This window comes from Augochlora pura, chromosome 3 (assembly GCF_028453695.1).
Source record: "Augochlora pura isolate Apur16 chromosome 3, APUR_v2.2.1, whole genome shotgun sequence".
Taxonomy (NCBI): Eukaryota; Metazoa; Arthropoda; class Insecta; order Hymenoptera; family Halictidae; genus Augochlora; species Augochlora pura.
In genome coordinates, this window is record NC_135774.1 from 5,249,133 (window position 1) to 5,271,369 (window position 22,237).

At 40.7% G+C, this 22,237-nt stretch overlaps 4 protein-coding genes across 9 annotated transcripts; 2 read left to right on the forward strand and 2 right to left on the reverse strand.

The window, feature by feature from the left end:
* Window positions 1–3,412: 3,412 nt before the first annotated feature.
* LOC144468170 (protein phosphatase methylesterase 1) lies at window positions 3,413–5,723 on the forward strand. Of its 2 annotated transcripts, none has more exons than XM_078177436.1 (8): window positions 3,413–3,682; window positions 3,828–4,020; window positions 4,082–4,191; window positions 4,265–4,501; window positions 4,764–4,829; window positions 4,914–5,236; window positions 5,316–5,448; window positions 5,525–5,723. In XM_078177436.1, the coding sequence occupies exons 1-8, from the start codon at window positions 3,609–3,611 to the stop codon at window positions 5,541–5,543; spliced, it is 1,155 nt and encodes a 384-aa protein (XP_078033562.1). In that variant the 5' UTR covers window positions 3,413–3,608; the 3' UTR covers window positions 5,544–5,723. The 2 variants fall into 2 exon arrangements, with proteins under 2 accessions (XP_078033562.1, XP_078033563.1); XM_078177437.1 differs by having other exon boundaries at window positions 3,415–3,500.
* Window positions 5,724–5,764: 41 nt separating this feature from the next.
* LOC144468169 (kelch-like protein 5) lies at window positions 5,765–9,342 on the reverse strand. 4 transcript variants are annotated; one of them, XM_078177433.1, is made up of 11 exons: window positions 9,101–9,342; window positions 8,822–8,983; window positions 8,626–8,742; window positions 8,429–8,472; window positions 8,196–8,291; window positions 7,928–8,117; window positions 7,481–7,868; window positions 6,471–6,683; window positions 6,199–6,370; window positions 5,977–6,116; window positions 5,765–5,902 (listed from the first exon to the last, which is right to left on the reverse strand). In XM_078177433.1, the coding sequence occupies exons 1-10, from the start codon at window positions 9,327–9,329 to the stop codon at window positions 6,009–6,011; spliced, it is 1,719 nt and encodes a 572-aa protein (XP_078033559.1). In that variant the 5' UTR covers window positions 9,330–9,342; the 3' UTR covers window positions 5,765–5,902; window positions 5,977–6,008. The 4 variants fall into 4 exon arrangements, with proteins under 4 accessions (XP_078033559.1, XP_078033558.1, XP_078033560.1 ...); XM_078177432.1 differs by having other exon boundaries at window positions 8,429–8,742; XM_078177434.1 differs by having other exon boundaries at window positions 8,429–8,742; window positions 8,822–9,002; window positions 9,101–9,221.
* Window positions 9,343–10,120: 778 nt separating this feature from the next.
* Window positions 10,121–17,441, reverse strand: LOC144468168 (mucolipin-3). Of its 2 annotated transcripts, none has more exons than XM_078177431.1 (4): window positions 17,318–17,441; window positions 12,962–13,233; window positions 12,350–12,623; window positions 10,121–12,279 (listed from the first exon to the last, which is right to left on the reverse strand). In XM_078177431.1, the coding sequence occupies exons 2-4, from the start codon at window positions 13,099–13,101 to the stop codon at window positions 10,816–10,818; spliced, it is 1,878 nt and encodes a 625-aa protein (XP_078033557.1). In that variant the 5' UTR covers window positions 13,102–13,233; window positions 17,318–17,441; the 3' UTR covers window positions 10,121–10,815. The 2 variants fall into 2 exon arrangements, with proteins under 2 accessions (XP_078033557.1, XP_078033556.1); XM_078177430.1 differs by lacking the exon at window positions 17,318–17,441 and adding an exon at window positions 13,322–13,434.
* Window positions 14,198–19,131, forward strand: Ktl (BTB/POZ domain-containing protein Ktl). Its single transcript, XM_078177439.1, has one exon. It carries the CDS (start codon window positions 15,090–15,092, stop codon window positions 15,828–15,830), a length of 741 nt encoding a protein of 246 aa, XP_078033565.1. The 5' UTR covers window positions 14,198–15,089; the 3' UTR covers window positions 15,831–19,131.
* The last annotated feature ends 3,106 nt before the right edge of the window (window positions 19,132–22,237 follow it).

A 22,237-nucleotide genomic window follows, 5' to 3' on the forward strand; every position in this document is an offset into this window, starting at 1 on the left:
ATTAACATTATGCCGTCCGGCGACACAACATTAGAATCGTGTTCAAAATAGCGTTCACCTGCCGGCGACACCACGTTAGTGTTTTATGCCTGGTACCGCCCAATATGACCGGCGACAGCATTTTAGTATCTTTTGCATTCTGTTGGTGATCTGTGTGATCTGTGGTGATCTATTATTGTTTTGTTTAAGTAACGATAAGTTTGTTACGACGCGAGGGCTAAGGCAGTCGTGCGTGACCGAGGATTCGTTAATTTGAGGATTTGGGGTTGTAACGTAGAGCAATTGAACACAATTGTTCAAAGGGGGCGGCATGTTGCGACGGCAACACCGCAGGTCAAAAGTGCCTCGCCATCCCTTTAGTCATTAAGTTATAAACATGGGAATAGACCTACAATAGGTAAAAAATCCGACGAACGACGACTAACGAAATGACTTTATGACTACCGTACTTAACGAAACTCGACTCGACGAACGGACAACACGTGCAACAGACCTACAGTACCGTTGCACGGACAAACATTCATCAATTTTACTGTAACAAAGAAGACGACATAAACCAGAACTTTCTATGAAATTTCCCACTCCTCATTCCAAGTTTCTTGCAATACACCCACCTCCAATCAAAAACGCTTCATTTCCTCCACCAAAAACTACCCTCCGCCAATCAACGGAAAACCGAGGTGACAACAGACAGAACACGACAAACGAAAGAGATCACATAACGCATTCAAACATAACGTACTCATAATAAGATCACAGCAAACATTCATACATAACACATTCAAACTAAGATCACAGCAAACATTCATACATAACACATTCAAACTAAGATCACAGCAAACATTCATACATAACACATTTAAACTAAGATCACAGCAAACATTCATACATAACACATTTAAACTAAGATCACAGCAAACATTCATACATAACGCATTTATACTAAGAACACAGTAATCATTCAAACATAACGCATTCGACTAAGATCGCATTAATCATTCAAACATAACGTGTCCAACCATATTCAGAAATCGTGAATAGTATACTTGTACAGTGTTGTAAATAAAGTGTAGATAGAAGCAACCACACGTCTATATCACTACGGCATTGTACCAAACGTGTACAAACAAATCCAACCTTACAAACCGGATCAACATCAAACGCGTATACAACAGGAGTTATAAGGATTGAACAATTGCAAACGAGCCGACGTCTGTTTCACCGCCGGGACCTACAATGATAGGAATGCGTGGACGAGCCGATGTTTGTTTCACCACCGGGACCCACAGGAAGGTACTCGTAGATGAGCCGACGTCTGTTTCACTGTCGGGGCCTACGAGCGGAATTAGGAGGAGGTGTGAAAAAAGAATTGCGGACGAGCCGACGTCTGTTTCACCGCCGGGACCCACAATGGCGGGAGAGTGTGGACGAGCCGGTGTCTCTTTCACCACCGGGACCCACAGGAAGGTACTCGTAGATGAGCCGGCGTCTGTTTCACCGCCGGGGCCTACGAGTGAAGTAAGGAATGAGCAATAAGGAAAATTTAGCCTCGTAACTCTTTAGTTGGTGTACCTCGAACGGCAAAGGTGCACCTTGGTGGATACGATACTAGCAACTGGGAGAAAAGGATGTGGATGATGAATAAACTTGACTCTAAGTTTCAATATAAAAATATAAAGTATATTCTACGGAGAACTGAGTCTATTACAAATGTTGGAGTGTTAAAGTGTAACGCGGTACCTAAGTCCGGTATTCTCGGTTTCCACGCATTGAGAAATGCGGGGGTTCGTACAGCCTGACAGTTTTGACAAGAATTACACGTAGTCTATACCCTGCCGACTTTGGTTACGTACTGCCCGATGAGGGTTTTTTTTTTTTTAGGATTCAATGTGATGATGTTGGGAAGAACGTGCCTGAGAGCGACGGCCCTCTTACCGATTTGGTTGAGGAGTGGTGGATCGTGGAATTACCTTCATGGGGTGTTAATGTTATGTGAATGTCGATTATGTTGGAGTGGGGAAACAATTTTCAAAGAAAACCCCTATTGTGAGAATTACCTACTGCCCGATGAGGGAAGACAACGGGCCCCTTTTATACCACGAAATTTAACGAATATGGCGCTCAGGAATGGGCCCCCCAAGGTTTCGTGTGGCCAGAAATATGGTAGAAAACTATGTAGCGCCTAGTATCTAATGCAGGGGACTCTCTGTTCATGGGAAATTTCTGGTTGCCGCCTAGCAGTCGCCGAAGGGGAGATAAAATGTTCGAGTGTTGCACGGAGACAGATTTTTTAAGAAACGGTGGGAAAGGTCCGTACGTAACATATATCAACGAAATTTCATGAAAATATAGAGACAGGATTGAAAACTCATGAGACTAACAATGAGATTAGTAAAACTTGACAATTTATAATCTCCCGATAACCTCAAGACCGGCCGGCGACAAGCGACGTAATCTAAAATAGTGCTGCCCGCACCTAGCGAAGAAACGAGACGTGCGGACGGTAAAGTGTTAATAAGTTATTAACTATTTTTGCAAGTGAAACTGTCTTTCTAATGTCTGTAATGTAAAAAATGGAGAGAGGTAGATGACGTGACTACCTGTCCTTATCTGACACATGACGAACATATGGTAGAGTTGTCTCACTTTCCAAAAATTGTTAATATCTTATTAATTATCAACCAAATGTGTCTAAATTTATTATTGAAATATTGCTAGAGATCCATTCTACTTTCTTCGATTATAGATAATCACAAAAGATGTCTGCAAAGTCAACAAGTTAATTATTTTGAGAATGACGTTTAATATTTCGAGGTTATTTCAGATGATAGTTTCCAAAAATAGATTAATAACTCTTTAATGTGGTATAAAAACCAATCAAAAACTATACACGAAAGTAGCTGAATGTTCGTTCAATATGGTACGATCGCAAAGGTTTATAAATTATTCCTGACTATTGAGTTATTAAAAAACTTTCCCTCTTTTTATTAGGTCGAGTGAGAGCCTCGTCGTCTGTTCTTCTCTCTCTCCGTGAAACGCATAAGTTTGTCCTTATCGGATACCTCCATATATATCATGTGTCACTAATTCTTACCAGGGTATTCGAAATTGGTCAAAAAAGTTGGTGGCACCAGTGTCGCATCTAGTCTCCTTGTGGCATACTGTCTCTATCCTTGTCTTACACATGGTAGAGATAGCCAGAGTTAGTACACAAACACGCCACCGTTTCATTGGGCTGGGTGTACGAAGTAGAGCGCCAACCTCGGTTCTCATCCGTGTGAACACACCATAAAGCTTGCTGGTTCTCTCTCTCTCTTTTTCTCTTAATTATATCCTGTTCTCTTTCTAAAGCAATTGCGCGTGTTGGATGCGCATTGGAATGGTGGGGATAAAAAAGCTCTCTTAGAGGGAGAGAAAAAGGTTCTTAAAATGGAAGATAACTGTATACGGTCTAACGTTGGTAATTTTGTAATTTTGTGCACCATCAGCACAAACTATAGGTACATACGTATGTATATCGGTTTGTAATGTGTTTATGAGATCGACGAAAACAATAGTGATTGCAAATTGTATTATTATAAAAGCAGAAGTGTCTGTTAAATACTAACATGTCTTCCCTCCAAAAGTCGATTTTGAAATCAAAACTACCACCGACGGGTGTTAATCTTGGAATCGGCTCTAGGTTAGTTTGTTATGAATCATGTAGATTTATGGTGTTAACTGAAATCGTAATGAATTCAATATTTCATGTCACACGGTGCTAACATTGTTTTAATGTATATTTATCATAAAATGTTAATGCTGAGTAGATAATCGCTAATTTATAGGGTTAGCAAGTCGAAAGGATTTCATCGTAAAAGAGATTATGAGCCTGTTCAGTGGATTCCTTATTTCGATCATTCCGAAGATGTGACAATAAATAGGGGCACATTTCATATTTATACCAAAGGGACGGTAGGACCAACACTAGTATTGTTACATGGAGGTGGTTACAGTGCACTCACATGGGCAGAATTCACTGTAAGTAACAACCATTCAGTGTCGTAAGCCTGGAACAACTCATATATTTTGAAAATTTTAGAAATCCATTATGACTATGATAGTCTGTAAAGTTATGGCGATAGATCTTAGAGGACACGGAGACACATGCACGGATAACGAGGATGACTTATCTGGAGAAACATTAGCAAAGTAATACATTGTAATTTGTAGAGATATATGGTGAGACTGTCAAATAATTTTGATATTTTTATTTGTCTATTAGAGATATTGCTGAAGTTATAAAAGTGTCTACGACGGAAGATAGTTCTATTATACTTGTGGGTCATAGTATGGGTGGAGCAGTAGCTGTCAGAGCTGCTCCATTAATACCAAATTTATGTGGTTTGGGAGTTATCGATGTTGTCGAAGGAACAGCTATGGATGCATTAGCATCTATGCAAAGCTTTTTAAGATCTCGGCCCTCTAATTTTAGTTCTATACCTCAAGCTGTGGAATGGTGGTTAGTACTTAATATTTTTCTGATTAAGGAAAAGATAAAACATTGCATCCTTCTCTATCGTTTTATTTTTCATAGTTAACAAAATTTGCTACTCTAAGCACATTTTTCAGAAGGAAGGCAATTTTGGTTGATTCTCTGCAAACTAAAATGTTATTTACCTCTTTAATATGTTACATTATTTAAATAATATGTTACTTTATATTTGTGTTGTATAATCAAATCCAAGATTACAGAAGAATATCTCTAATTATCCACATTTTAGTGTACGAAGTGGCCAAATCCATAATGTACAATCAGCTAAGGTATCAGTACCTGGACAAATAAAAAAGTGAGATTACATGTATAAATTATATCAATGTTACACGAATTACTTTCCTAGGATTTTAATGCATCATATTTTCAAATGTTCCAGCATCGAAACTAATAAATTAGCTACTCATGATATTGGTTTATTGTTGCAATCGTCGTGCGAGTGTAATATAGAGGCAACGATGCCGCGAGACGACATCATCCAAGAAGAGGAACCTGTAAATATGCCACCACCTACTCAGACCAACACTGCCCTTCCCATTAAAAAATATGTTTGGAGAATAGATTTGTCAAAAACTGAACAACATTGGTTTGGTTGGTTTAAAGGATTGTCAACTGCATTCTTAAATGTACCGGTTCCAAAAGTATTACTTTTGGCCGGTGTCGACAGATTAGATCGGGAACTTACCGTTGGTCAGATGCAAGGTTATACAGTAAACTTAAATTCTGTTATTTGTAAATTAAATGGAAATTTATATTAAAAAATTATATTTTCCTGAATTAGGCAAATTTCAAATGCAAGTACTACCGGCAAGTGGGCATGCGGTGCACGAAGATGTACCGGATAAAGTAGCAGAGGCAATTGCTGCATTCATGGTTAGACATAAATTTACAGAACCGGCATCCGATTTTCCACGGTAAATATATTTATTTCAAATAAAAACAGAATACATCGTAACAGAAAAATATTAATTTTCTTATTGTGTGTTTTAGAACTTTTCCTGCTTGTTAGAGCAAATGAAAAAGTACAATGGGTTAAACTTGTTAATACGATTAATTAAAAACTTAGTGATTTAGTTAAAATGATCATTTTATTTATTTGAAAAAGGTACTTTCACAAAATATATATATGTGGATACATGTATAAATAAAAACAGTATCTCGTCGAGAGAAATAAATTCGTTCTTACATACACTGATCGTTCCGTCATCAAACGCATACCTCTTTATTATGAGTTTATAGAGATGTATCATTCTCTGTACAAAAGTGCAAGTAAAAAATATAATAAAAAGTTTTTATTAAAAAGTCCTTGAAACTAGCATACTACTTTACAGTTGCCTCGTTCTCGGATGCGTAATACCTTCCTCGATGCTGTCATACAAAAAATGTAAATATAAATATATACAAATTTACGGAAGTACACACATATATGTAAAGTAACACACATTTAAATATGAAATATTGTTGTCTTCAAATCTCAGATTGCTAAATTTGAATCTTCTTCGTTTCTAACAACATCGACATCAGGTAAATTCTGTACAACAACACACGGTGGACCTGCTCGACCAGCTTTTAAGGGAGCAACCTTAAAATAAATATTTCCATACAATACGCGATTTAATACTCGAATATTTTATAGCTAACTCTGTCATTTTACACGAACTTACAGGGTCCCATTCGTTACGATATGGATCGTATGCTTCAACAAGGGTAAGATATTTTTGGCCATCATAGCCTCCTACTGCCATAAGCCTATCGCCAAGCACACAAACACCAATCGCGTCCCTTGGACTACTCATTGATGCTACTCTTGTCCATGTATTCGATTTAGGATCGTACCTGTAATGATTGTCCAATGTTGTAAAATATTTACAAAGATATTGATATTTACGAAACAATTGTATAATTAGCTATCTATTTCTATAAATAATACGTAAACCTTTCAACGCAATCAAATCTGCTGGCTTTAGGATTAGTGGCAGGTGCATCATGGCCACCTAATGCATATAAACATCCATTTACTACTCCTACTCCTACTCCGCCTCTCCGTTTTGACATTGGAGCACAACGATTCCATCTATCTGTATGTGGATCATAACATTCTACAGTGCTTAAACACGAACTTATATCTCTTCCACCTACAGCATATAATCTGAAAAATACGTGGACGTACACGTTTAAGGTGAGTCAACAATCGTAACAGTTCACTGCAAAAATGTCTAATCGTTTCAAATTGCCTGAAAACTTGTAGTAAACTATAATAAATATACCTTTTACAATATACGTGTGGTACACGTGGTAATTACGTACTGTCACACACTGGATTCTCAACGTGGCCCTCTGTTGGGCGCCAATTTGTAACACACTTAGATTTTCGACTGAGGGTGGTTACTCTCAGGGTGTCGTTATTAGTTAGGAGAGAGGTTCGACACGAAGACTCCGGTATAGCACGGTGACACGTGAAGTTGTACACGCGGTTAACAGGTAGGATGGTCAGAGCCGTGACCGCGGGGGTCTCGTCTGCTGCCCAAAGGTCGGCTGACGGTGAGGAGCCGAATTCTTGTCTGGCTCTACACGTACAGCGACTCATGTACCGATCGGTAGACTTCTCGGTTTCCTAGGTCGTGAGACGGAATGTTTCTTGTTTGCGTACAAGAGCCGTAAGTACCGCGAAGGTATAACGTCTGCTCGCAAGCTTTTACAAAAAACTTCTGACTTCGATTCTTAAAAACGTCCGGTATATATACCCAAAACCGTCCTAGACCCGAACCAATGAGCGTGCTTCGAGTTTTCCGGAGAGCGACTTTATGACTCTTTTGACCTGAGGCCCTCCGTGCACCTCGCTATACCGCGTCCCTTGTACCAATGCTCTCGTCGATATTTAAAATATTTTACAAACATATGTTACAGTACTTAATTTTCTATGTATTTGCAAATTTAAAATCTTACTTATCATTTAATACAGCCACGCCAACCGTTGATCTTTGTATTGACATAGGAGCAACTGAACTCCATTGTCGGGTGTTTGGATCCCATCTTTCTACCGTGTTAAGAAAACTCCAACCATCATGACCACCAACAGCATACAGAGGACCGCCTAATACAGCTACACCTAATCCATGACGATGTACATGCATAGAAGATAACGTAGTCCATGTAAAGATTGAGAAGTCAAGGCATTCCACTGTATTCAATGTTTTTAATCCATCCCTTCCGCCAGCAACAATCAATTTTTTCTCCATAACAGCAGCACCAAATTGAAGTCTTTTACCACTCATAGTAGCTATTTGATTCCAACTATTGTCGCGCAAAGAAAACGCATCTATAGAAGTATCACCTGACGAGAACAAAAATTAGTTAAAGCCACTAATTTCTTTACAAACTTGAAGAAATTACCCTTTTTAGCATTCATTCCTCCAACAACTAGCATGTGACCCACGGTTGCTTTTCTGGGCTTCGTACGTTCCGACTGAAGTAACGGTCTACGCTCCGGCAGAAGATGGTATTTCAATGCTTCCATGACTAATTCCTGTGCTACTTTATGATCTTTGAACATTTCATTGCTCTCGATATTGTCTGCTATGAACTGCACGAATTCGATAAAGTCTACTAAAATCCACAGTCTACATAATTTTTTGTAAATCCGTAACAATATTTAACTCACCTCAGGGGACAAGAGAGGTAGCTTTACAAGACTTAATAATCTGCTTGCATCCTTCTGTCTATTTTCTAGATCATATTCCAACCAAGTCATAAGTGCCTGAAGTTAATAGCAAGATTAATAGTTCTCTTATCACTTGAAGCCTTGAGTTTAATCAAATACAGTCATTGAAAATGAGGATAAAATTAATAATGTTTCATTATTTTTCTTTACATGCAAATTATGTAATTTCTTACATGAAAAATTGTTTCTTCAGAAGGGACATTGAGATCTTCTGATTCTAACAAATTGGCAACTTCTTTAGAAGATAGTAATAAAAACTCTTGATATTTTATAACATTCACAAAGTGCTTAATTGTATATGCATGCGCATACTCTAATAAATGTAGACAACTTTGTCTATCCGCGAATACTTTTATCCCTAGACAATTACTTGGATGGAGTTGGTTCCTAAGAAATTGACAGCAGGCTTTAACAACTGGATTGATCTGTAGCAGACGTGCCGTTGCTAAAAGAGTTTCTACGCTATCGTCTCTTATTGCTATACAACCTGCATTCAAAAGTGATACATCGTTGTTTCATTATGGATAGATTAATTGATGGTAAGTCTGATTTTCATAGAGATTTACCTGTGTAACAGTAACAGATCAAAGCCCATAATGCATCTCCATCTACTTCCACCATTTCAATTTCCTCTTGATCTGATTCTTTGAGAGAACTGGTAAACATGGCAGCAAAATATTCTGAACCTGCACTAAGAACTAAACGATGTGCTGGAAAACGTCTGTTCCCTAAGGAGATGACAAATAACTATGTATATTTTTATTATTATTATTTTTTATAATCATATAACTTTTGCCACGAATAAATTTTAATTGGAGTAATTTATATTTACATAATTCGCTTACCTGCAATTAATGTGACATCCGTAAATTGTTGTTCATGCAAATATTTTTCCATGACTTTGAGACTATTTTCCGCGTGTTTTGACACACGAAAGTTTTCATCATGAGAATTAGAAATACTCGAGACTGTACTCGAGATGCTGTGTTCACTGACAGACGTTTCTTTGTCCAAGCACAACGTTTCGTGCTCGCATCTGTGCATTCCCGACGTAGTCTGACCCACCTTCGACATTTTCGTGCAATAAAACTTTGACAAATAATATTTCTAACAAGAACACTGCGTTTGATTGATTCAAAACACTTAACTTAATGAAAATTCAGAATGTGAAATACTTTAATATTAACCCAATCGATCACAGCCTGTGGTGCACCAAGACAGAGTGTTAAGGGCACGCTACACCTTGGCAGTTGAGGATTTAAAATTGGATGTAAACAATGAATCGTATCATCGGACGTAGATACGGTCAGTGACTACTACGGTTCGCTTCTTGGGTCAGTGCACTTTGCACACGTATTAGATCTCTATGTAAAATACAAAAAAAAGAACAGATATTATTTTTGAAATTGCAAACGATACATTAATATAAAAAATGACAGTAAACGATCTACGTATGCGGTTTATTGAAAAGTACGAATGCGATATTTTTCTCTTTGTTAACAAAGATAGCGTGCAAGTAGCTGCACGCTTTTCGTTATAAAAAATGCATCGATAAGCACTGCGTTAACAATCTAGCAATTTGTGTTATTTGTTTTTTTTCTTCAATGTTTGTTTTCATAGCGAATCACACAATAAGCTTTTATGTATTTAGACGTTAGCGAATCATATTTTCCTGCTAGGTTATATTGTTCGATTCGAGCGAATGTGAAAATTGCATCATTTAAAAAGTGCACATCTGCATTGCACATATATAACTCATCATCAATTCACATATCACTTTAAATAAATAACAAGTGCACATTAGAAAGAGAAAAAGGCAAAAGACAAGAGAGTAATTGAGAAGTAGTTAAAATGAATCAATATACTTCATTGTAAATATTATAAATGTATTTCTTTAGATAGCATATATGTATATATACTTCTTTTATTAATCTCGTTTGTTTCAGATAAAATGTATTTCGTAAATCAAATATACATATAAATATTAAGATGTCATGTACAATGTATACTGTGTAAGAGTAAAATTATTATATGTCCTACTTACATTTCGAATGAATCGATTTGTCAAAAATGAATAACTATTATGTACAATTGTTTGTACGTCAACCATTTTGACTTTGACACATTATAATTTTACTTATACATGCAATTGCTCATTGACAACAGAAAATACACATTATTCTTAGAATTATCGTCATCAAATTTCTCAGCAAAAACAGTTATCTACAATTATTTCCAATAATATGGATACTTTACAAATCATACTGTATTTATACTGTATAGTAATATAGTTCTATATACACATGGTGTCTTCATTATTCTAAACAGTATAATACAACATATTAATATATTTTCAATAAAACATTCAATTGTATAATGTAAAACAAAGACGAGCGAAAGTATAAGATACACGAATGGCATTTGAAAGGAGGTAATTAAATTATTTGAGTAAATGCAGTACAATTTGGTAAAAATATTTTAGATGACATTGTCGTGATAATATCGAGTATCTGCCGTGGAACCGTAATATTTAATTAATACATTATTGTCCAGGATAGCACTATATACAGATTGCTCCTCCACATGTTTGTTCTTGCTTTGTCGGAAATTCCGAGTTTGATCCTGAAAACGAGCCGTAAAAGGGCCTTTTCCGACAACAACAAAAGCGGTCGAGGAGCTCTGTCAGATCATTCCCTTCTGTATCGTCCCTATAAAGACCACTAGATGCTTCGTCTGTACATGCTGCTATGAACGTTTGCAAATCGTTTTTCGGAAACCCGTCACGGTAATAAACCTTGATTGTGTCGTAGGCATCCATTATCACAGAAATGAATAAACTTAAAACCACATAAATGTACAATGAAATAAATGTGTATAAATATATTCTAGAGTACCACCACAGCATTGGTGATTTGAAGGACGTTATGGTAAATGTGGCGAACATGTCGTCACCATTTATAAGAGCAAATAAACATTCAGATGTTGTGGCAAGTGATCGAAATTTCATGTGATATGGGCCCAAAATCAGCCAACCAGCGAACGTAAAACCAGCGTAAATAAGAATCGCACAAAGCAAAAATCTTGCTACTTTTGGGGCAGCTTTCTTTAACGTCAAGATGACAACGTTATACGTTTTGAAGAAACCCAGATAACGCAGAACGCCGAACCAAACAAGTAAGTTACCTGTACCTAGAAATATACTACACACATCCCAATTGTCTCGACTGAATTGTTTTCGTTCAATTTGTTCCTTCACAGCCGAACCAATGATAATCAACAGATCATTTACAATGATCATTACATACCACAAGTTTAAAAATTCTAATCTTCCTTCAAGACTCAAAATTCTGCCATATGTTTTCTTAAAGAAACTCATGGTTTCGAATTTTAATAATTGAGCTCTATATATAGATCTTGAACACAAAACAAGAGACGTGGTACAAATTAGAATCACTAGCAAATTTAGTAATGTTCTTAAAGCTGCCTCGATACGACTGTGTGTGATGTAACGCGTATCACCTTTGCATTCCAATCTCCTTGGTACTGTGTCCAGCGAGAGCAACATTTGTCCATCGAAATCACGATTATCAAAAATAATTTGAATAGTAAATTCGTAACAATCTGGTGGTGTCATTGGTCCAGCAGCTTTTAGGTTAACCGTTTTTAAGGCAAATTTTAAATGCGCGCTAACAAGGGCTGAAAAATTTACTTTGATATTTTGTTCGGATAATAAGTGCTTGGACGAATTGAATTCTTTGTAAAATCGATGAGTTACATTAATGCACGTTTCCATAATTTCTTTGTCGAACACGTAACTTTCATTGAAACCGAATATGATAACTTCCTTATAATGATATAAACATAGAATCGCTGGGACTACCGAGTTATCTTCTGCAGTGTACGAATACGATCCAATCGCATTACTAAGATTGTAGTAACCATTTAAAGCAAAATCGATTGTACTGTAAAAGTCTTCTTGTTTATAGATTGCAAACGGACCTGTAGCCGGTGGGTAAGCTGGTACCTAAGAATAAGAATAATCAAACTAAAATATATTTAATTTATGCACTGAATGTATTATAATAATACGTTACCTCTTGCATAGCATCCCATCCTTGGAGGAATAAATGGGAAAAAGCTAATCGATTATCCCAAGCATAGTTTACGTGCATGTAATTGCTATGAGCAAATAAACACAATTGTGTGGTAACTAACACAATTTTAACTACTTGGACAATAAATTTATATGGGAAACGACGCTTTGCCTGCCACTTTTCGATAGGGTTCATAAAGAAGAACTTTAATTTCCTACGCATCTTTTCTTCTGCGAACGTAGTCATATTAGAAATTGGCGACGGTTGAGAGTGACTATAACAGAAGAAAAATTTTCGATTTCAAATTGAAAACCCAGACTTAATTTTCAGCTCTATATAAGTATAAATAAGAATAAAAATAATAATAATAAATAAATAATTTTCAAAAGAGACTAGTATTAGAACCGCGTTTACGTAGTTGAATAACGTATCTTCAAAGATATGATACCGAGTGTAATAGCCCATAGAAAACAGATGACACAAACCAAATGACAAAGAAGAATCGGTGATACAAGAGTTGCATTACCGCCCATTACCGATTAAGCAATGATTTCATCGTATTCTCTGATCATGAATAGATGTAGAAATACTCAGCTTAACAAAATTACGAACCTCGGACTAGCATTATTGCCGTCAAGCAATCCATTTTCACCTCCAAATTCATCCTCGTCTGGTCCATTGCTCCATGAATGGTTCCTGAGAATGTTTCCCCTGGGCTCTTCTTGTAAATTTCGTTTGCGCGGCTCTGTCATTTCGTAAGCGTCGCGTTTTGGAACGACACTTAAATGGACCCAAATTGTTATTGGAAAAATGGTCTATCCCGCGGAATTGTCGTCCCAGTTTTCGACGGACGATGAAAGGCTGAGTTGTTCACATGCGTCGATCTGCGGGGAAACATCACAAGAATTACTCACTGACATCGGATGAATGATGTCCCGTGAAAGAGCTCCTTCGACAATGCTCCGAACGTACTGGGTTGCAATACACAATGAAGAAAGGTTGCAACAATTTCACGTTGTTAGCAGCAGCCATCGCAGGCTACCCAATTCACGAACCAAGTTCGACTGATTGCTGCGCCGGCGCGTTGCTTCGACCATTCGTAAAACCAGGTGATCGCATGGTAGGGATAGCGGCGGGGGCGACGTCACATTCTTCCCACAACTGCATATGTGAACGCACGTGTGCATAAGTGTGTATGTATATACGTACTCTGTGAGTGCACGCATAGTAACGCAAGTTTAATCAAATACGAATTGAGATTTACGTCCGATCATCAAGTCGTATATAAATATAAATCGCACATTTTCAGATGCCGCATTCAATCTTATTTACAGGAATACTAAGAAAGATTAAGTTTAACACTTTGACCTTTTTAATTATCAGATCATCGTCCTCTAAGCAACATCGGTTACCATTTTATACTAATAGCCTCAGAGGCGACGGTATCACCAGGGATCTTGGAGAAATAAGTCTTCTTGTGGGCGAAAATAGATGACGTGTGCGTCAAAGTCCTGTATAGCGGTGTGGCGCGTCTGGCGGATGAACATAATAATTCTGAACTACGATCGGACAGAGACTCACCGTTGTGATGATAGTTTAGAATTATTTCCATCACCTATTTCCACCTCATATAAATGTATGTACGTATGTATGTATATATGTATATAATGTACATGGAAAGAGGCGAATCGGCCAATGTATCTCGAAAACTCGATATCGTTCCAAGGACGAAGATTCGAAGCAACAGGGTCAAAAGCGGAACCATCAATTACCAGAGGCTATGAAAACAAAGCGCAGTTGCGTGACCAGATATGAAGTTGGTGTAACACTGGAGAGGTAGTCGGATCAGCAGACCCGAACTCTTTCTTCGTTGGCGGAGTTTGTTCGATCGAAATGTCGTTAAGGAGGAGAGAGAATTCATTGGGGAGTCCAGTGAAGCGGGGGTTCAAAGAGATCGGTCGATGGAATTGAACAGTAATCAATTAAAGAGGGATTCTGTAGGACATACGTAGCGACGGTAACACGCGGACTGGACTTTGCGTGCGGTGATCGAATGACGAGGGGGTGGTGCGCGCGTTTCCCTTTGGTTTTCGAGGATCGGCGCGCGTTCTCGGTGCACCTTCTGCGCCAGCGTGTCAGTCCTCGCAGCATACACACGAGTGGTGCGTCCTGCCGCGCGCACGAAGTGGCCTAGGAGAGGAAGCGCAGCGACGAAGCCGAGCTGAGCTCGGCCTTCCTCGACCGATCGTAGGCGCAGTCTCTCATCGTCAGTCCTTCTCGTTCTTGGATCCGAGAGAGCACACTTTCGGGGTCAGATCCATCCTTGGTGTCCAACAACCTCGTCACAGCCTCAGCTGTCCTCGGTCACCGACCCGTGTATCTTATTCTTATCGTTGACCAGACCCTTGCCGCTGCTGTGACAGTGTGTTGTGTTTCGGAAGTGTTACATTGTGAGGTGAATGCGATTCGTTGTCGTACCAGCGAGAATAAACAGAGAGTGACCACACGATTGTGGTCTTTCCCCTTTTCTCCTCTCTCTCTCTCTCTCTCTCTCCCTCTCTCTCATTCTCTTCCTCCCTCTTCCCCTCTGTTTCGCTCTCTCTCCCTCTGTCTCCCTCGAGCGACACTGTTCGCTCGCAGCCTCACAATCAATCCGAGGACCACCACTGTTTCTAGTCGACTCGCACACGGTTGTCGTTGACTGGATTCGCACGACGGGTCGAACCGATATACCAGAAGCATGGTGGATCAACAGCAGTCGGATCAGCAACAGGAAGTCGTGCCAGGCGTGGTGGAGCTAAACGTGGGCGGTATAATTTACACCACCGCGTTGACCACCCTTACCCGGGAGAGCAACTCTCATCTCGCCACTTTGTTTTCCGGGAAAACGCCGGTCGAGAAGGACCGGAAGGGCAGATACTTCCTGGACCGGGACGGAGTGCTGTTTCGCTACGTTCTCGACTTCCTGCGGAATCAGGCGTTGGTGCTGCCCGATGAGTTCCGGGAGAAGGAGAGGTTGAAGCAGGAGGCAAATTTCTACGGGCTACCTGGGCTGGAGCGCGCGATCTTGGAGAACAAGTTCTCCAGCTCGACGGGCAGAAGACTAACCGGGTACATCACCGTCGGCTATCGTGGCAGTTTCGCGTTTGGCCGCGAAGGTCTACCGGACGTCAAGTTCAGAAAGCTGTCTCGAATACTTGTGTGCGGTCGCGTGACTCTCTGCAGGGACGTATTTGGCGAAACGTTGAATGAGAGCCGGGACCCCGACCATGGAACTTCGGATCGTTATACGTCCAGGTTCTTCCTGAAGCACAGCTGCATCGAGCAAGCGTTCGACATGCTCCAGGAACAAGGGTTCAAGCTGGTCGGGAGTTGCGGTTCCGGCACGGCCGGCGGCAACTCGGAGCAGCCGAAGGCTTACACGGACGCCGAGGAGAATCGTTGGAATCATTACAACGTGTTTGTCTTTTGTCGCGATTAGATAGAGTTTCTCGTTCCTCTTTGGTCTGATTTAGCTGAACGAGCCAGTTGTTCGGTATAGTTGGTGTCTTCTTGGCGGGATCGACAATCGTTCGGTTCCAGATTGCGAAAAGCGGCACTCGGAGGGTCCCGAGAGCGTCGTCGGCGATACAAGAAACTGTTGCTGTCCGAAGATTTTCCTTTCGGGACTGAGCGCAATTGGTAGAGTGAAGAGTAGATCAACTTCCCGTGAACATTGTACATGTACGAGTATTATTCAGATTAATCGGGCTACTAGAGCGACAATGTCACGCATTCCTCTTTCGAGTATTCTTTACTCATTGCCTCCACCGAATGAATCCTTTAAACGGCGGAGCCTTGTTCGGATTGAACGAGGGGTTGAAGCGTACCAAGAACGAACCGATAACAAGTTCGGATTGATTATGCGGGAAAAGGACTCTAAACGGTCGCGGAACGATGACCAAGACGTCCGCCGGAAGTCGTTTCAACTACAACGGGCGAAATGACATTGGATCGTCGAATCTTCCGCAGTTTGTTGCTCGAGTTCGTCGAGCCGCGCCGGCGATAACATGCAAGTTTGATTGAGCTAGAAAAGGAAAGCAGACTTTGATCGAGGGAAGATAAGACAACGGGATGATCGACGAGGTTCGACGAGGTTCGACGAGGTTCGACAAGGTTCGACGAGGATCGATGAGACCAAATATTTGAAAATCGAACGTATTCGCGACTTTGCTCTTATCCGTTTACCGATCTACTCACTAGAGATTATATTAGTCATCCATTTATAAAAATCGGCATAGTGGATTTCCGGTATAGCCGTGGTCACATTCGATTAGAAAATGAGGGAAAGAACGAGAGAGAATCACTACGAAAGGCTAACAGTTTAACGAGACCAACTAGCGTGAATCAATCAATCAATCACTCAGAGTCTTACGATTATTTTGAAACGGATTCTAACAAACGGAAAAAGAAACGTAGAATAGATCTCGGGTTGGTTACCCAACGAGTTTTCCTTCTTATCATCGTTATCAATCCTATTGTCTGGATGGATCGAGAAACGGAGATGGTCAAGACTCGGCTTCTAACAACGCTGGTCAACTGTTCGAGGTTGAGCTTGATATTGGACAGGCTGGACGTGTACAAGAGTCGCGTGTGTACGTATCGTGTAAACGTAGATTGTGTGTGTGTACAGGCCGCCGCGGTGTTAAGCACACGTTGTCGAGCGAGTTGTCGAATTGGTTGTTCAGGTCGAGCGCTTCTTCTCGAAACGGTTCTTCGTTTCGTTAGAATCTTAGTCGTTGAAGGAGGCCAGAGTCGGCGTGTTCGCGAGCGAAACGGAAAACGGCGCAAGCATACTCGTATGTATTACGCAGCATCGGGTACGCTTCTCAAGAGTCTAATCCTCGAACGGATTCCTTATCGCGACCGTTGAATAGTCGACTTTGTAGCCGAAGAAACGAATGTTATCGGTATTGGATGTTTCTCTACCTGCGTGGCAAGTCGCTCGGCATCCATTCGTGTTGGCCAAGAAACGCGCGTATTAGAACTTGTAATTGACGCGATGTAAAGCGTGCGTTCGATCCGAACGAAAAAAGTTGGATGATTCGTCGGGGAAACGAGCGGAGTGAGACTGACGTCGACGTCGGTGCGACGGACGCGCAAAGTCGGGTTTGAATTCTCAGTGCGGATATCTTCTCCCCCATACAGGGCCAACAACTATTGACGAAGCCGGATAAGACGATCCGTGCGATCACGTTCGTTCGCGTTTTATCGAGCTACCGTCGTATCGGTTGGATCTCGAGAGGTTCGCGTACACGCTCACGCGATTCATCCGCTCGACTTTTGTTACCGTCGAGTAAGCGTCCGGTGACCGCGACCGTGTCCGCGTTATCGTTTCAGAACAAATTGAATTTTTAACGCTATCCCAGCTACGGCAGCAACAAGTCATTACAACGCGGAGAAAATAAAATGATCAGACGCGGAACGAGACGCGCGGAGCACGGCGGAGCAGATTCGTCTAGGGAACTGCACGCCTCTGAATTTCGCCGAAGCGCCGGCAATTTTTCAAGACGAATGAGCGCGACCGCGTCGGACGCTAAACAAATGGTTCTTTCAAGAAAATTGAAATATTAGGATGCCAGGGAGTTCGCCGTGAATTTCACTCGATCCAACTATGCTGAAATCGATAAGGATTCCGTTTTTCCAGTTGCGAGACAATCTTATCGGCGCAGAACGTAGATCAGACTTTTTTGTCGCGTTACCTCTTAATAGACGTCGAATACAATTGTTTCTACTACTTCGTTGCAGACAATTTTGGTCTCGCGAAATGATCTGCAGATATCGGTCGGTAATTTACATCTCGAAAATTGAAACAGCATTCAAAAAATCGATCGATGTCGAGTTTCTTTCGCGCGTTTTTCTCGCGTTTAAACAAAGTTGCATAATTCTCGGAATTTGTGGATCGGCGGTCCTTATTCCCGGCTATCGCTGTTGCGAACGATCACGGGCCGATTTCGTTAATCGATGAGAGCCCGCTAGAAGATTCGTGCGATAAAGCGTAGATTAGAACGGCGTACCGCGGCTCCCCGTTTGCCGCGGCGTGAAAGGAAACGAGTCTCGGACGAGCGAATCGAGAGGGCATAACGCGTTTCTTGACAATCACCGATTCGGTGGGAACACTCTCGTGATCGGCATTGTGTCTCCTTTTCTTTCCGTTTTCACGGAAATCTGTTTGGCGCGCCGACTCGAAACGAGAGGCCACCGTATCCAAAATTCTTGTTCGCGTTCGTTCGGCCAAGCGAATCTTTTTTAAACGGTTTCCCGACAACGGAGAGAAGGAATCCCGAATTTGTTCGAACCTGACCGTATCTACACGCTATTTCGATGACGAGCGTTCCGCGATTACAGTTCCGGGATTGAAAATGTTGACGCGCATTGAATTTCCGTGATATGCAGTTCCTGTCCGGCGAATATCAATCTTCTTCGTTTTTGTCTCGCTGCGGCGTTTGCATGAAATAAATTGAAAAGCGAGTACCCACGAACGTTCTCGGACTTAATGGTGAAAGAGATCGGCGTCGAGTTTTGCGAGACCCACAACTCGTTTCCGTGGGGCGTTTTCACGTTCACGTTCACCGATCACGATCACGTTCACGATCTCGATCACGTCCTTTCGTTCGTCGAATGCACAATGTACACGCGACTCCGACGGTATTAGGTAGCGTGTAAGGGGATGCTACACTGTGACGATACTGAACCATTGTACATGTATATACGCAAATCGAGAGAGAAAAAAATAAAAAGGATGATACGACCGAGCAAGTGGGATTACTTTTCCTCGGGGCTTGTCCTCTTTTTCTTTCTTTTCTCCACCCTACGACATTAGAAGTCATAATGCGATTCGGCAGGGTGCACAATAATAAAAAAGCTTTGCGCGTTTGTAACGGGTTCGAGTTCGCGGAATACAGCGAAACAGGGATTTTCATTTTCGAACGAGCTGGAGCAGATCGAGATGACGAATTTATTTACAGAAATGAAGACCAAATTGGTGGCTGAACGGTTGCGCAACTAAACACAGCGCCTGTCCATCTGTCCGTGTATATCGGTACATATCTCGAATCGTTCTACGGAATTTCGGGATACATCTCGTACCATTTGGGGAGTTGTATCATTTACAAGCATTCCGAACATGTTGGCGTAAACTGTAAACTATACGTGACGCAAATTCGTATTTCGTAGATTTGCGATTCGACGATGCAGCTGCGAGCGACGAAAGGATTCTTCCAAGTCGATCACTGGTTTTATTTACCAATTCCGATTGCTTGAACCTCGCTCTATCTCCGATTACGGTGCTCTAATTTTTTTCGATTCGATGAATTTTATTTTAAAGATAAGTGTCATCGTATGCGTAAAAAATGTTGAAAATTCTTTATAGGGAAATGAATCGCGGCTGATTAACACGGTATGCACCATGTTATTTCGATAGAAAGGAAATCTATATTACGATTCGTTCTCGCTTATCACTCTATTTCGTAACGTCGATGTATCATTCGGGAAAATATCTTATGCTCGCTTTATGCAGTTGGTTGATCGACGAAATACTATTTAGAATAGAATCGGTGACAACGAAGGCCATTTTTGTCGGAATGTGTAAAATATATTTTTCAAAGAAAACTTACATAGTACTACGAGTGACCTGAATTCATCGTGTTGCATTGCATTAATTAATGTTGCAGTAACGTGCACCCGCTTTTTGCGGAGTAATGAGAAATTAATTCTTCGCATATACGAACATTACTCACTCGGTTTACATTAAAGGAGAAATAGAGAAATGTTATCTCCTGCTTGAAAATAATGAACTTGTACAACACGTGTACATTTACATTAAAAATAAAACACATCTTCGCACTTGAGAATTTTTAGGGCAAAGTAACTTTTGCATCGAGTAGAGTCTGATCGAAGTAAACGTAAATGTACATTTAATAAAGAATTCCTTGTAGATGTTGCGCATTGTTAACGACAAAACAGCTTAAACGAGGATGACTATGACAGGAGTTACAAGACGCGAGACTAGATTGTAAAACGGAGGTGGTGGTTTCATCGTTGAAGGGAACTGCTACTAATCTATCATTGTAAACGAACTACAAAGGCAGAAATTAAATTAACCTTTTGTTATGAAATAGTGGGCTATCGTTTCATTTGTTAGGCTGGTGCGCCCAAGAAGAAGTACGGCTGTTAAAGGTGATAACTTCGCAAAGAGTCACAGTCTCGAACCCTTTCCATAGAGGGAATAGCTAGTCGCGAAAGAGAGGAGATTGCGCGTTAACGAACGTTGCCGGAAGTTGTCGGATATAAACTCGATTGCTTGTTTGAATGAAACGCGTCATCCACGGATAGACTTTCTGAAACCGTTGTGACAGAACTACGGAAAGCAATTTGTTGTTTAATTTCCGTTCACGGTACGGCTCAGCCTACGGGTAGGACAGGGGGTGTGAATAAATATCGCTAACGTAAACGGTACATAGGATAGGAGGATCCTTTACAAGGATCATTAACGCCGTATTGTGCGAATTTTGTCGGGCAATAATTCTCTTCTGCAATCGAATCACATTCTGCACACGTACACATTTTATGCGTAGGCGATTAATCGCATCTTGCATTCTTTGTATGTTCTTCGAGCTGTTTTCGATGGATGCCGATCCTTCTCCGGGTACGTATAAAGTTAATTATTAAAAGACTCTGAAAAGACTTATACATTTAGAGTAGCTCGGAGTACCTACTTCAGCCTTTTAGGCGGTGAGATACTTGCCCTATTCTATAATAATTTTACGTCGATAGAAAGCTGGTAGCGTTTATTTTCCGTCCGATAAATTCTTTCAACTATTATTGGTATCGTCCATTGCATAGAATATCTGTTATAGCAACGGTATTCGTAAATTGTTCTCGCGTCTCCACCGTTTTGTACTTTGTTTATCGATTCGATTAGTTTCGCAGTTGAATCGTCATTCCCGATAATAAAGGTGGACGTGGGGCAACAGGGCACGGGAAAATTTTTCGGAGCCATTAATTGGGCAATACTTTATCGGCGTTGATGTATCGACGGTTTGAGCCATGGAAATTGTCGAATAGTTCGCTTCAGCGGAGACGGAGGCGGAATGTTCGAAATTCCATTTCTGCGGCCATCCTCGCGATTCATTACCTCGAATTTCCTCGGCCAACTCGATATTATCCTCCAGCATCTCTAATGCTATCCCTGTTTCTCCGGCTGCACATCGATCGAATCGGATAATTATAACGGCGTGATTACCGGTGCGGTTTGAACGGCGATTACACGAGCAAGAATTTCTCCCGAACGGAGGACGCATCTGTACACCAAGCTCTTATCACCGTGTGCAGTTGCATCGGTGGCTATCCGCTTTTAAGCGAACTCGCGTAAATTCATTGTAATATCTGGGAACGTTGGTCAACAAACGCTTATCGCTAATTGAACGGGCATAGATTGAACACAAACACGACGCGTCGAATTTCCAGCGAATCGTTTATTGTAAACTGATTCTTTGATAACAATTAAATCCTCCGATGACTTATTCCGTGTGTTCTATCGTTTTGGAGTGGAGCGTATATGCGTTCATTCGAATAACCCTGTCTGTTAAATTACTACAGATTCAGAAAGAATCGTCTTCGGCCTTTGCGGTTTATAAATTTTCGCGTGTTTTCTCTGAAACGCGATCGATGTTTTTGCTATCGTTTAAATAATTTTCTAACAAGAACTGCTCCAGACGCGGTAGCCATGGAAAGCGGTTTTTCAGAATTCTTTAGATCTAGTATCGCGGAGTTTCGAACAAACGGCATTCAAAAACGGGTGCTCCGTTGCTAGGAGAGCCTCTATTCAAACGATGAATACATTGATTA

What these genes read in the sequence shown, in the direction of transcription:
- LOC144468168 (XM_078177431.1), bottom strand. Translation starts at nt 13,101, where the DNA reads ATGACAGAGCCGCGCAAACGAAATTTACAAGAAGAGCCCAGGGGAAAC. An exon ending in GGCAATAATGCTAGTCCGAG is followed by an intron (nt 12,624 to 12,961) that starts GTTCGTAATTTT and finishes CTTCTGTTATAG; the next exon opens with TCACTCTCAACCGTCGCCAA. An exon ending in GATGGGATGCTATGCAAGAG is followed by an intron (nt 12,280 to 12,349) that starts GTAACGTATTAT and finishes TCTTATTCTTAG; the next exon opens with GTACCAGCTTACCCACCGGC.
- LOC144468170 (XM_078177436.1), top strand. Translation starts at nt 3,609, where the DNA reads ATGTCTTCCCTCCAAAAGTCGATTTTGAAATCAAAACTACCACCGACG. An exon ending in CCTCAAGCTGTGGAATGGTG is followed by an intron (nt 4,502 to 4,763) that starts GTTAGTACTTAA and finishes TCCACATTTTAG; the next exon opens with TGTACGAAGTGGCCAAATCC. An exon ending in TACCGTTGGTCAGATGCAAG is followed by an intron (nt 5,237 to 5,315) that starts GTTATACAGTAA and finishes TTCCTGAATTAG; the next exon opens with GCAAATTTCAAATGCAAGTA.
- LOC144468169 (XM_078177432.1), bottom strand. Translation starts at nt 9,329, where the DNA reads ATGTCGAAGGTGGGTCAGACTACGTCGGGAATGCACAGATGCGAGCAC. An exon ending in AGGAATGAATGCTAAAAAGG is followed by an intron (nt 7,869 to 7,927) that starts GTAATTTCTTCA and finishes TGTTCTCGTCAG; the next exon opens with GTGATACTTCTATAGATGCG. An exon ending in GTGGCTGTATTAAATGATAA is followed by an intron (nt 6,684 to 7,480) that starts GTAAGATTTTAA and finishes CGTATTTTTCAG; the next exon opens with ATTATATGCTGTAGGTGGAA.
- Ktl (XM_078177439.1), top strand. Translation starts at nt 15,090, where the DNA reads ATGGTGGATCAACAGCAGTCGGATCAGCAACAGGAAGTCGTGCCAGGC.